The sequence below is a fragment of the Bos taurus genome, chromosome 14, assembly GCF_002263795.3.
Source record: "Bos taurus isolate L1 Dominette 01449 registration number 42190680 breed Hereford chromosome 14, ARS-UCD2.0, whole genome shotgun sequence".
NCBI lineage: Eukaryota > Metazoa > Chordata > Mammalia > Artiodactyla > Bovidae > Bos > Bos taurus.
The window spans coordinates 21,055,645-21,069,485 of NC_037341.1; the positions used below are offsets into that span (position 1 = coordinate 21,055,645).

At 42.7% G+C, this 13,841-nt stretch overlaps 2 protein-coding genes across 11 annotated transcripts in view; one reads left to right on the forward strand and one right to left on the reverse strand.

Moving 5' to 3' along the window:
- PCMTD1 (protein-L-isoaspartate (D-aspartate) O-methyltransferase domain containing 1) overlaps positions 1 to 6,420 on the reverse strand; it is a 48,613-nt gene extending 42,193 nt beyond the window's left edge. For 7 of the 10 annotated variants that reach the window (XM_059893253.1, XM_010811998.4, XM_010811996.4 and 4 more), the window contains exon 1: positions 6,324 to 6,420. The gene's annotated coding sequence lies outside the window, so the exon portion shown is untranslated. Of the gene's footprint in view, positions 6,278 to 6,323 lie in introns of those variants that run through there. The other 3 variants (XM_025001576.2, XM_059893250.1, NM_001081526.1) reach the window with 3 other exon arrangements.
- The window catches only part of LOC104974020 (proline-rich protein 2-like), a 27,345-nt gene continuing 17,616 nt past the window's right edge, over positions 4,113 to 13,841 (forward strand). Inside the window, exons 1-2 of the mRNA XM_059874379.1 lie at positions 4,113 to 4,148; positions 6,016 to 6,911. Coding sequence (XP_059730362.1) covers positions 4,113 to 4,148; positions 6,016 to 6,911 — 932 coding nt within the window. The remainder of the gene's footprint in view (positions 4,149 to 6,015; positions 6,912 to 13,841) is intronic.

The following is a 13,841-nucleotide window of genomic DNA, read 5'->3' on the forward strand; positions in this document are numbered from 1 at the left end:
CCTTCATCAGCAGCCTCAAAAGGCATCCATCTGATTCTCCACCAAGAAACAGCCATTTTAGCTTTCAAATTTTATTTTTCTCTAGAAAGATCTTCCAGTTTTTATTTCTCTTCCTTCAAACAGTTGCTTCAATGGATGTGTGTAACAGTAAAGAATGTGAAACAATCTAAATGTCCATCAGTAGGGAATATGGTTAAATAAATGATTATATATATATATATATATAGTCTATATATGTAGTGACATACAGCTGATCCTTTGAGGCTGCAAAAAAATTTTAAAGAATGAAGACATTCTTTATCTACTGTTATGGAATATCAGAGATACACTGAGTGAAAAATGCAAGTGAAACTATTTGCAATACATTATACTTTATCATAACTTGAAAGAAAAATATTTATTCAAATATACTTATAAACAAACAAACTGCTTCTTCTATATCATTCCAAAGATAAGTGACTACCTCTCAGTAGGGAAAATGTGAGGTGGAAGAGGAGTCACTTTCAGTCTATAAACTTTTTATAACACTTATACCTTGACCCATGTGACTATATGTTTTTAAAATCAATTACTATAAACTTGATTAAAACTTTTATTTTCAGAGAAGTATTTATGATTATTTTTATCCTTTATAAAGTTGAGAGCTGGAAGACTGACAAACTGATTAGTCTGAGAATAACACTTTTATTATTTAAACACTTTTCTAATAAACTTCTATAAACACTTTTATTAAACTCCAATGCCATCACTGAGATAGCCTACATTCTCAACTTCTACCAGAAAGGATTATATTTTTATATAACAAAGCAAAAACAAATTACTTAATAAAATACTTACATTAATATAGTACTTACAGTAATGTAATACTTAAATTGTAATACAAGATGCAAAGGCAATATGTTGTTGTTGTTTAGTTGCTCAGTCATGTAAGACTGTTTGTGACTCCATGGACTGTAGCCCGCCAGGCTCCTCTGTCCATGGATTTCTCCAGGCAAGAATACCAGAGTGGGTTGCCATTTCCTTCTCCAAAAGGCAATATAGAGAAATATAAAATTTTAACCTCTGCATGGTAATCATTAACCATGATAAATTCAAGGTTAGACATGTGCATGTAAAAAAACACTTATAAGTAGTTTTACAAATTACTTATCACAATTACCTAGAAATGAGTCTGAAATTTTAACTCATTTGATAGCCTACAATAAGGAAATCCGGTTTTGTTACATACACAAAATTAAAAACTCCATTAAACTACTGTGTCATCTACCAATTAAAATAAAAAACTACTTAAATTACCATTAATGGGGCAGGTGACCAGAGATCATTTTCATTCACACACATCTCCTAAGCGTCTACAATACATTTTCTGCTTTCTAACATTTTATAATCCAATTACAACTGTTAGAGTACTCAAAATTCAGAGTATAAGGTTCTCATCACGAGGTTAACAACTATATGAATGAAAAAAGACCTCGCTAGCAGACAGGGAACAGGAGCCCTAAGGAAATACAGCCCATCAGCTAGCCTTTCTGCACAGGCACCTCCTTGAAAAGCAGACATGGGAAAGGGAGTAAATCCTGAATGAAAATGTATAAGAAACCAAAAGCTTGAATAAAACAAGAAACAAATGTGAGAAGGAGTGCTGGGTCCAGGTAAGGCACTTTTGAAAGACAAAGGTGAAGAACAGGGACTGTATCCCAGAGTTGATCAAAAGCCACTGGGTGGAGGTACAGAACTCTTCAAGAACACAGAACTGGAAGACAGGCTGGGAATTCAAACTCCAGGTCTTCTACCTATTAGCAACTCCTTCAGGTTCACGAAGTCTCAAATTCTTTCCCTGTAAAGTGGCACAATAGTACCTAAGACATAAAGTACTTAAGACACAATAGTACCTAAGACATAAAGACATAAACTATCATGAGGACCAAATGAGACAAAGCATGCCAGCACAGTGACTTTTGTCAGAAGAAACAGTAAATTTGGAGCTCTGCTTTGTTCCCATGCAGGGAAAAAAATGATCAGGGTTGCATTTAGGACAGTTAACTTGATAGCAGTATGCATGATGGATGGCACAAACTTGGAGATTATGGTTGTCTCCTGTTAACGACAGCTAAAGCAAAGGGATTAAAACTGTTTCACCGCCGTGAAAATGCAAGACAGGAGAATCAGGAACAATGTGCAATAAAATGACAAATCATTTCTAAAAAAAGTAAAGTGAGGAATCAAAGATGTCCTTTGAGTCCAGATGACTAAGAAAACGTGATGATTAATATAAACAAGTAAATGGAGAAAAAAAATTAAATCTGAAAACAAAACACTTCAGCTCTGAATGTATTTGATTCAAGATAACAAAATGACAGCCACTTAAAAGAGTTTTTCAAGGAAACCAAGTTAAAGGCAAATCTGAAGCTTTGGAAAGAAAATGAAGCTATGCAGAACTCGGGCATCACAAAGAGGGAAAGAACAGTGGGAACAAGAGGCCTGTGGTGGCCAAAAGGGAGAAAACAAAGCTCCCAAAGGGAGATGAGGAGGCCCTCTCAGGTGGCCTGCACCTCAGTGAGGTGAGAAAACAAAGGCCACGGGGCCCAGGAGTCTGAGATGCTGGCCAGGAGAACAGGGAAGACAAGGGCCTCAGGGTACTTCACAGCCCACAGTTCTCAGATGCTCACTGCACTTCAGATTACAGACTCAACTGACTCATGATAATGTGGTCATTATGGGTTTACAAGAGCCTGCAGGTTACCACATAGTGTTAATTATTGCAACTCAACCCCCAGACATACTTTTTTTCAGTATCTCTAAGCTCAGAACTGTAACTTTCACATTCTTATTTCCCTTGACCTCCATCCACATAGCTGACTCCCCTCCATCTACACTGAGGGCCAACTCTCAGATTTTCTCCCCTCTAATTCTGGCTTCAAGATCTTGCATCTGAACTAACTTCTCCTTAGAAACAAAGTTGTCAGGCAACAGGTCCTTTCGGCAATTCCAGAGTTGTTTTATACTTAGCTTTTAAATCCCATCTAGATTTTAAACTCTAGGTGATGCTGATGCTACCGTTACCATTCATAGGATGTAAAAGTTTATTGATTTCTGGCTACTCATGAATGCATTCCCCCCACGGAAAGGATTTTTTAGGCTAAACTGGAAAACTTTTTATTACTACCCACCAGTCATAAGACCTCTCTTACTAATTTCTGAGAATATGCACACACAGTATTGGACTCTCCATTCTCCTAGGGCTGGGAGTACCAGTGTATCCTAAAGACATCTTGCTGGTGCTGCACTGTTGTTTATATCCCACAGCTATAAACCCACTTACATCCAGCATGAGTCGTCCAAGAGACAAGCGATGGCAGATTAGCCACTTAAATGTGCATCTAATTACATCCTTTAACAACTGCCAAGAATAAAAGCTCAAATATTTTCCTATACGTGGGTTTCTTCTCAAATACATATATATTACAACTATCACACTTTAACCTCAGTATTTGCCATATTTCTTTAATCCAGTTTTCACACATGCCGGAAAACCAAAACAGATTAATAACCATAACATTAAGACATAGATGCTATTAAATTGCCAGTCACAATGTAGTTTTACAAGACCAAAATAAATATGGAAATCAATCTTTTTAGGGCCCTCTTTGTATTCTTTTCATCATATTAGTTTACAAAGAGTGTAACTGGGTTCATAATTCTAAACGAAATGAGACTAGTCTTTAAGGAACAGAATAGAAGTATCTGTAAGAGCTACAATTTACTATGATGCCCAAATGAGCACGGCATCTAGTAGAGTAACCAAAGACTAAAGTAACACAATCCCCATCTTCCCGGTTAACGGCATCACTCCAAGGTATTCAATATTTTAATAACACTCCATCAGAAACCTCATCTAAAAAGATATCACTATAGATTCACACTAACTATCCTTTAGATTATTTTTCAATGCACACAATTATATTCATGTCTCTACTCTTAAGGAACATTTACAAGCCAAAAAGGAGAAGGAAACTCTGAGATCAGTGATTTTGTAAGGTAATTTTCACTAATGGGGGGTAGCACGGCAGAGCAAACCACATGATCTTGGCAGCATGTGTGGAGCATGAAGCATGCCCAAGTCTAATTTAGCCACTATCAGTAAAAAGGTAACAGGGTTTTGAGCAGTTGACTTTGAGAGCCTCTGTTTAAAAATCCACAGAATGGACAGCATGCCACCTAGGTTGTGAGAAATACATGAAAGAGTGCTTCTATTACCAGCCACGATAACTAAAAATGCCATGGATGTTTCTGATTCCTTCTGAACACAGCTTCCCAAATAATAAAACGCTACACAGCTGGGCCTATGATCGCGGGCTACATGTGCTGAGAATCAAGTGGTTCCATATGATTCCCTTACTAAGTTGTCCTCCCTGGAGGGCAAGATGAACATGCTGTACATTTTCAATAAGCACAGGGCAGTGATTAAATCACCAAAGCCTCCAGCGTCTGCACACAGAACTATAAAACTTAACTTCCTAGCTTTCTATCTTGCTGAATGGTAAGCAGCTAGGGTCACCCTTCCACTTAAGAGTTTACCTCCTACCGGCCTGAAACACGAACCTGTGGGCCGCTGGCCTTCTATCCTACCTCCTCCTCATACACAGTCCAGTTTTCCTTTGAGTGACAGAATTTGCTTTCAACTGGCCCTATGGAATTTAAGTTTACTCTGAAAAGTACTCTTAAAAAAAACAAAAAAGAAACTATTTCAGTAACCTGCTTTGTGAAGTCATCCAAGCCTCCTGCAAGCTGCCATTAAGTTCTATGTAAACATATTACTCAATTTTCTAATATGTAAGTATCCTCAACTGGCCTCAGACATTCTTAGTTTTATTATGTTTCAAAATATCACTTTGTAGACTTTATTAAAAGCTAAATAAAAGCTAAGATTATAGAAATAATAACAATGGTCAGCTATTAAATTTACATATATAGCTCTGTAGTTTATTGAAAGAATAAGGTATGTAAAAAAAAAAGAGAAATAATTGTGATATTGTTGACCAATAAAAACTATGTGCTACGTATGATCCCATTTTGTTTTTCGTTTTTGTCTGCTTGAAGTATAGTCGATTTACAATAAGTTTAATAAGCAATGAAAAATCCTTAATGGCTGAACACCACACTTTAAGACTGGTTACACTCTGGGTATTAAGGGAGGGAGGGGAAATGGGTGAGAGTGAGGTGGTGAGGGGAAGGAGGAGACTTTCTGTATGGTTAGGCTGCTAAATTTCTTTCTTCAAAGAGAATGTAATACTTCAGTAATAAAGGTAAATTAAAAACTAGGAGAAAAAATTATTGGCACAAACTGTACCTCCTCCATACCCAAATGATTCTAGTAAGTAACATTAAAAAACATAGTTAGGTTCTCTAAATGTTAAAGAAGACAGATGAAAGCACAGTATTGGGGTGGGGGATGGCCGCGGACTCGTACAATCCTCCCCTCCTTGCTGCCCCGTTCCTGGGTCCCCTCCACGCCGGCGCTGGAAACCCCCTAGGGACCAGCCCGCACTTCACATGAGTAACCGCCCAACCCCAAAACCGAAAGTGGGAACAGGCTGCGCCGCTCCAGCCCCAACACCCCCTCCCCTCCGCTCTGGCCCCAGCGGGCAGGTCCGCCTCCTCCAAGACAACAACAAAGTCACGGGGGCGGGGAACTGCCCAGCGGCGGGCGCGACCCCGGGCCCCGCGAGCCTCCCCACTCCTTAGACCCCGGGCCCCCTCGACGCCCCTCAGCAGCCCGGCCCCGACCCCCGGCCTCCGCGATCCTTCCGACTCCTTAGAACCCGGGGCCCCAGTCTCCCTCCACCCCCACCCCCCGCCCCGGTCCCCTCGACCTCTTCAGCCGCCAGGCCCCGACCCCCGGCCCCCAACCCCGGCCCCCGCGACCCTTCCGATTACTTAGACCCCCGGCCCCCTCGACACCCCTCGGCAGCCCGGCCCCGAGCCCCGGCCCCCGCGACCCTTCCGACTCCTTAGACCCCCGGACCCGTCTCTCTCCACCCGCAGGCTCCCTCAACCACCTCAGCGGCTCGGACCCGACTCCCGGCCTCCGGCCCCCCTCGACCTCAGCCGCCTGGCCCAGAATCCCGACACAGACCCCCGATCCCCCTTCTCGACTCCCGGGCCCTGACCCACCCGACCCCCAACCTCCCTCACGCCCCTCAGCCTCCGGGCCAGCGACCACCCTCCGGGACTCACCCCTGCAGCCTCCATCTCCCCTTCCGGCCCCTCGGACCCTACCCTTGGGCCCCGCCCCCGCCCTCAGCCCTCGACGGAGGCCTTACCTGTGGCGACGCGGTCGGTGGGCCCGCCGCAGCCGGTGCTGGTGAGGCGCTGGGTCTCGGTTGGCTCCTCAGCAGCCAGCGCCGCCGCCAAAACAACACGTCCGCCGCAGCAGCCTCCGCCGCCGCCGCCGGGGGGAGGGGCGGGGCCGGGACGCAGGTGGGGGAAGCCCGAGCGCCGCGGCCTCGGAGCCGGCGGCTACCGGGCATGCGCGGACGGCGGCGGGCGGGAGGACGCCGATGTCAACAAGGCCCGGGGACGCTCCATCCGGCGCCGCCCCTCGGGTCGCCCCGCCCCCAGACCCAAACCACGCGAGGTCTCGAGGGTCCCGGGACGCGGCTTCAGAAAGAGGAAGCCCGGGAAACCGGTTTCCGCGTTGCAGCTGCTATCCAGCGCTCCCTGGCCGGTCCCAGAACCGAGACCTGGGCGCTAGGTGCAGCTGCTCTGCGGTGCCCGCTGCTGTGTGGGCGCCTGTACGTCAGTCAGGGCAGGCGGCGCCGGGAGCGGACCGAGGGCTGCCCGGCGGAAGGGCTCTGTCCGCGGCTGCGGGCCTTAAGAACGTGCGGGCCGCCTCCGTTGTGGGCCTCCCGGTGAGCAGCTATTTGGGGCGCTCGGGATGTCGCGCTGACCGTGTACGGAACCGTTTAAGTCAGATGCTGTTGGCGGAGAACCTGCGAGAGCGCAGGCGAGCAGAGCAGTTGCTGTCCCGTTTGCTATATTTGCAGCGGACGGAGCATGAATGCAGGCCCGGCGGCCGCCCTCCCGGGTCTCCTGCAGGATCGCTCCATCTGCGGCGCCCGGCCCCAGGTCCCAGCTGTGACGGGCCCACGTGGCAGTCTCGCAAGGTTCGCTTTCTGCCGTACCAAGCAGGAATTTCAGCACCCGAAAATCTCCTACATGGGCTAGGTAACTAAAAATGGTCAAGTTAGGAAAACTGCTGAAACACCTGCCACAGCATTTTCTCAGATTTTTCCATTTCTTTCTATGTTTACTTTCTGCAGTCTACTATAGGAATTTCTCAGAGTAATTGACCTCTTTTTTTCTCTTCTTCCGCAATTGCTTGAAAGCTGACCACAGGTCATTTGTAACAAGACTGCTAGTAAGTACGAATTATCAAACAGGACCCAGTGCTGTTCTTGTGGGTGAGGTGTTCGACAGCAGACAGCAGATCAGGGGACAGCTCAGGGTCTTCCCAGGGTTCTCCACCTTCAAACCATGTCTGAGTATGCCTTCCAGTTAGCACTTTTCGTGAATGATTTGCTTCTGGTAAGTGTGCGTTCCTACTGGTGTGTGATCCCCAAAGTCTGCACCCAGGCCCGCTTCGTTCTCTGCTGCTCTCCAGCGCCCAGTGCAGGGTCTCCTGCAAGACTGATACTCTACGTTTGTTGAATGGCTAGTAGGATTTTAAACTATCCCATCATCTGGAATTATTTAGAAATTTATTTGGACTTTACTAATCTAGATTCCCACAAGACAGTTTATTCCTAGAGTTCTTGGCTTGTAGTTGCAGCAGGTCTGGCCCTGGAAACAGGAAAGTAACCCTTGCTCCCTTGCCTTCATAAATTAATTCTTCACACCAGGTTGCTTCAGTTTTAACTTTAAGCATAAAATAACCAGAGTGAATACACTGCGAATACAGAACCCTGGGTAGCCAGGAGCCTTGTGATATCAAAAAATCTCTAATTTGCACACATGAGGCCATTGACTGGAGGGGGGAAAAAGCACCACATGAGCATTGTGAGTTAAGTTTTATTCGGGGAAATGAGAGCTGTAGCCCAGGAGACAGACAGCAATTGAGGTAGCTCTGAAGAACTACTCCAAAGTGGTAGGGGTGAAGGTTTGTATTGCATATAATTTTTGTGAAGGTGGGGTACATATGCATTTGGGCAGCCTTGCTGCTAATCACAAGGAGCAGATGTCATCAATGATGCTTTTAGTACTTTTCTAGCTATGGGGAGATATAGGAATTAGGCTCATAAAATCTGAAAATATCTGAAGACCAGTTCTACACGTTCTTCCCAGAGCACAGGTTTCCTCATTCCTAATCTCCACCCTGAACTCCTTTCAGGGGATGTTGAAGGTCAGCAGCTGCAAGGGCTCATGATTTAATCATTGTAGAGGTAGATAGATGGCAAGTGCCAATTTGTACTTGGCAAAGCATTCAACAAATGCTTATTAAATGAAATCAAATTCCGAATACAAACTACTGTAACCATCCTAGAAGTTCACATTTCCCAAAGTCATGACAAGAGTTGTTGCCTGTTTTCTTCAACCTGGGGGTTAGAGGTCTTTGTGGGTTGCCCAGATTAACCTTAAATCACCTAGTCATTTGCAAACACTTCTGTTGCATAACGGGCCTTGGTTATGATTTATAATGAGTGCCAAGTCTGGTCTGAGGCCTGTAAGAATTTCCTTCTATCTTTCATTTGACCTGCAATATCTGGGGAAAATCCAGAACTGAATCCTACTAAATATGGAACTGTTTTGTTCTGCAATTTTATTTCCTTGTACTATTTTCAGTACAGTTACAAGTCTATCGCCTTCTCCCCGCCCCCCCCCAAAAAAAAACAATAAAAATAAATACTTCCTCTCTAATAAAAGAGAATTAGTCTCACTGTACTTATTTTTCTCTGAAAAACAAGGGCAACACAGTGGCATTTCCATACTGATTTTAAGAAACAGGAATTTTAGTTTGTTGGGAAGATGGCAATATTTTCTAGAGTAGAACTAAATTTAAATGTGGAGAAAGCATCTAACCCTACATTCCTGAGAAATGGTATCTATATAGTTTACAAATTGAGGAACTATAACACAGCCTCAGAGCTGACAGAGGTAAAAGGGCAACTTGGTGACAATCTTTACAACCATCAACACTTACTACAAGGCATCTCCTTGGTATTGTGTCCCACCATAGTCACTAAAGACTACTTAACTCCACATTCTAAGAAACATCATAGTCAAAATTAAGGATTTCTCTATGACAATCTATCTAGGTGGCTGTCCTCTAGTAGAAAAGTGAAATAGACTTTGTGTAAATTAGTGGTTCTCAAAATGTGGTCTGGGCCCAGAGACATCAAATCTTAAGGGCACTTCCCAGAAGTGCAAATTCAAGGGGCCCCACCCCAAGCTAACTAGTCCTCTGGGCGATTCTGGTCAATGCTGAAAGCTTAAAAATACACTTTTTCAGTACTTTTTCCTCCCTAAGTTACATACAATTCGTACATATGAAACTGGGTGGAAAAACTTGCTTTGGTGAAAACGTTCCATTCCTGGTATTCCCAATGTTTGTAAATCACATGGCTAAGGAAATTGTACCTACTGTTCATGGACCTTCCCAAGGGTTTCTTCATGAGGCTTTCTCAGTCCTTTGAGCTATGATCTGATGTTTTGTTGACCTTGTAAACATTCAAAGATACTATTCGTGACTGAGGGTGTGAAGGGAAAGACTTCTCCCACAATCCTTTCCAAATGGGAAAGTCACCCAGAATCATGCACCACTGCTGCTTCTGGGGGCCTCAACCTTTAGTGACTGTTCTTTATTTTTTATTTTTCGCTCCGAACTATCCACCCATAATGCCAAGCTGATCTTCAGACTCCATTAGTTTCCCAGCATTTCAAAGCTAGTCTGTGTTTTCTGAAACTTCTTACTGTGTTTAAAAAAAAAAAAAAAAAGACAAAGTTTATGTAAAGTTATTTTATGATGAGAGTGTTTTAAAAAAACAACCTGGAACAGTAAGGAATTTAATTCTTTTGAGACCAAACAACAAATGTAAAAACATATACCTTGCTCTGTCCACCCACCTGCCTCCACCGGAAGTATTTATAGCAAAATACTTAAAAAGCAGAAAAGTTGGTTTTAGCTTCTCAAATTCAGTAACTATTGAAATCAAAGTAATAAAGGAATTGTATGTGCAATTAAAAAGAAAATACTCTCCCAAAGTCACTTCCAAAATTTCTGCTCTATTTAATATTGAGAAGGAAACCTGTTGGTGCAGACTATCCAAATAGAAATGAATTTTAATTAGAAATTTAATCTCTTATATTAAGCCATAACATGTGTCTGTGTTACATTGCTTTTATATGTAGATGCCTTTCATTCTATCTGACAATACATAAAAATGCCAAGGACATTTAAATGATTGTTTTAGGCCTCCTTGCTCACATTTTCAGGAATTTACTTGAAAATAACTTATCTGATAATGGACTACTGATTCCTACATCAACACTTTTTCTCTTTTCCATTGGTTTGGAAGTCTTTAAACTCAAAGAAAGCTATGCAGCTAGCCCCTTGACCACCTAAATTGAGAAGTCTTAGGAGAAGGCGATGGCACCCCACTCCAGTACTCTTGCCTAGAAAATCCTGTGGATGGAGGAGCCTGGTAGGCTGCAGTCCATGGGGTCGTGAAGAGTCAGACACGACTGAGCAACTTCACTTTCACTTTTCACTTTTATGCATTGAGAAGGAAATGGCAACCCACTCCAGTGTTCTTGCCTGGAGATTCCCAGGGATGGGGGAGCCTGGTGGGCTGCCATCTATGGGGTCGCACAGAGTCGAACACGACTGAAGCGACTTAGCAGCAGCAGCAGCAGCAGCAGGATTACTTATCTTGTTGCATATGCCTACCACTCCAGTTATATACTATGTAATATTAAGTTGGCCAGATGGCTTTTAAAGTAATGTGTAGTATCCATTTATTAATAAGTAAATCAATAGATTGAGTGAAAATAAGAATAAGATAAAAAGGGCAAGTGTCAGCCAAGTTAAGGAGCAAATTTTATTTCTAAAATCATTTGAGAGATTGCTGTATTTATGCTCATATGTTTTTATGTCATGGATCTAAGATGTTGATGAATAAAATAGTTTATTACCATATACACTTAAATAGATGAAATAACTATTTTGAAGTGATGACATAAATTGCTTTATCTTAAACAATTGATAATTATTTAATGACTGTATAGTTATCTTAGCCTTTTTCACTTTCCTTGGAACCTGTCTTCGCTCCACATATCAGATTTTGCCCCCTCTCTAATAGTTTAAAGTACAGAAGTTAGAATCATTTCCTTATGACAAATACTTACATTTAATTTTAGTTTCAAAATTTGCAAAACAGGCTGCTTTCTGGAACTCAAGTATCATTATGTGGTTAAGAAGTTTAGGGAAGAAATTGCCATAATCTAACTTTATATCTTAGGTTTATATATTTTAAGTTACTAACATAATATAGTGAAGATATTTTTGTTGACAAAAATAGCATTTTAGATACTCTATTTCCATGAAAACTTACAGCTCTTTCCTGTCCTTTCTGCAAGGAGACAAGTTTTCACCATCTTTTCTACTGTGGGCAGTCAGGCACTAATAAATAGAAACAGGAAGTTGTTCCATTTTTAGAGCTCACTAGACATTAAGAGAAGAGAAATCTAACCCTCATCCTTTTTTCGTTAAACTTTTTATTTTGCACTGAAGTATAGCCAATTAGGGCTTCCCTGATGGCTCAGAAAGTAATCTCCCTGGCTAAGACTTCATGCTTCCAGTGCAGGGGGCACTGGTTCAATCCCTGGTCAGGAAACTAAGATCCCAGAAGCTGTACAGCCAAGAAAAGTTAAAAAAAAAAAAAAACCAGTATCAGCCAGGAGCCCCATACTAGCATTAAAAAAAAAAAAAAAGGTCCAAAATTAAGAAAATTTTGCATTGCAAAGGTAATGAGAATGGTTATTTTAGAACAAAGGGTAACACAGAGTAACCCTGAAATATTAACAGGTTGTTCACGGTGTGCTTCTGAAGAGTAGAGACTATCTTACCTGAACATAGGGCACAAAGGGGTAAGGGGACTAAGTCTGGCAGGTAAACTGCAGCTGGATTTGGTGTCATTAGACTCTCGCAGCAACAAAGAGCCAAGTTCATTTTCTTCATGTGCCCTTGACCCCAGAGCCTTCCATCAGAGCTAAGAGGTCTACCGTGTGTCACTGTTGCTGTGAGAGTTTGTTATCATCCTTCTGAGAGTTTGCCTCAGTGAGTCACAGTGTAAACAGACTGTGTGTGTGTGTGTGTGTGTGTGTGTGTGTGTGTGTGTAAGCCTTGGCATCTGAATTCTGAAAAGAAAAGGATAAATTCCCTGGTCAATAAGCCTGTCTTTATTGACCAAAACTGAACTATAGCAATGAGTAGTCTAGGCAGTGAAGTGGTAACTAGTATTTATAGATTCTTCCTGCTCTAAATAGGTTGGTAATCTTGAACACAGTAATTAGGAGGAATTGACTAGAACCAACTGGCCTTCGAACAGAGTGTTTTTAAAAATCTCATTAACTGGAATAGTTTGCTAAAAATAATACTGAAAATATGGGTTGTGTCAACAAATCCATTATTAGGGCAGAACAGAGAATTTAAGTGAAAAATCCTAAAGCAAAGCCTGGGCCTAAATAATTATCAGCACCATTCCATTTAGCAAAAATGCTAGATAAATCAGAACGTGATTTAAATTCTATGCTTTTTCCAGGAGGTATTTACAGAGTCTGGTCCACCCCAGACACTCTGGACAAGTATTCAGTGTAGCCCAATCTGAAGGTCACGGTTAGGTGACGGAGGCAGTCCCAAAGCACAGGTGCTTGGATCACATGGCTCCCACTGCCCCCTGCCAGGATGTGACACAAACCAGCACATAACACAAGCAGCACCTCAGCTCTTCTCCTCTGCCTGGTCCCTCACACTGCCTGAGACTGGGAGGACCCAGAGTGGACGCCTCCCTGGTCTTGTCCACACCTTCCCCCACTGTGTGATCTTTTAACCTGATATTCCCTCTGCTTCTCCATGATATGTCCTGTTGGCCCCAGAACTAGCACTGTGTTCGAAAAAACTTACTATAAAGGGATTCACATCAAGATGCTTCACATACAAAAATCAACTTGGCTTCCTTCCAGGAGTATATTTACCAAGACAACTGTTGAAAAAAGCTAGAATCCTTACAAAGGAATTAACTAACAGAGTTCTAATCACAGAGGACTTCAACCTCAGTAGTAAGCCCCAACAGAAGGTTACAGGAGGAGGGCTTTCTGTTTTCTGAGCTTCCTTCAATTTCTGCTTAAATGGCTGAAAGATGAAATACATCTCTGATTCTGGTTTATATTTTTATTCTGCACCTTTTCCTTTTCCCTTGATCTGTTTAAGCAGGTAGCCAAGTCACATGGCTCCTCACTTTGTTGAAGAGATGAAGTTGTTGGCAGGACAGAAGGATGACTTTGTGTGCATAACAGTTAGGCCCCAAGCTAACTTTCACTCATTCCCCAGATGGGAATGAAACAGATGACCTGGGTCCAGCGAGCAGCAAAACAAAACAAAAGCTTTTTTATCAAGCAGGGGACAAGACCTCGGAGGAAATGGATGCACAGTATAGCTAGAGAGGCTGGTCTTTTACTCTTGACGTTTCCAGCTTCACTAAGTTTTCTCATGTCTGTAGTGTAGAATAGACTCAGTAGAACCTCCAGGAGTGAAGGGTCCACACCAGTGGGGACAATGGGCATCT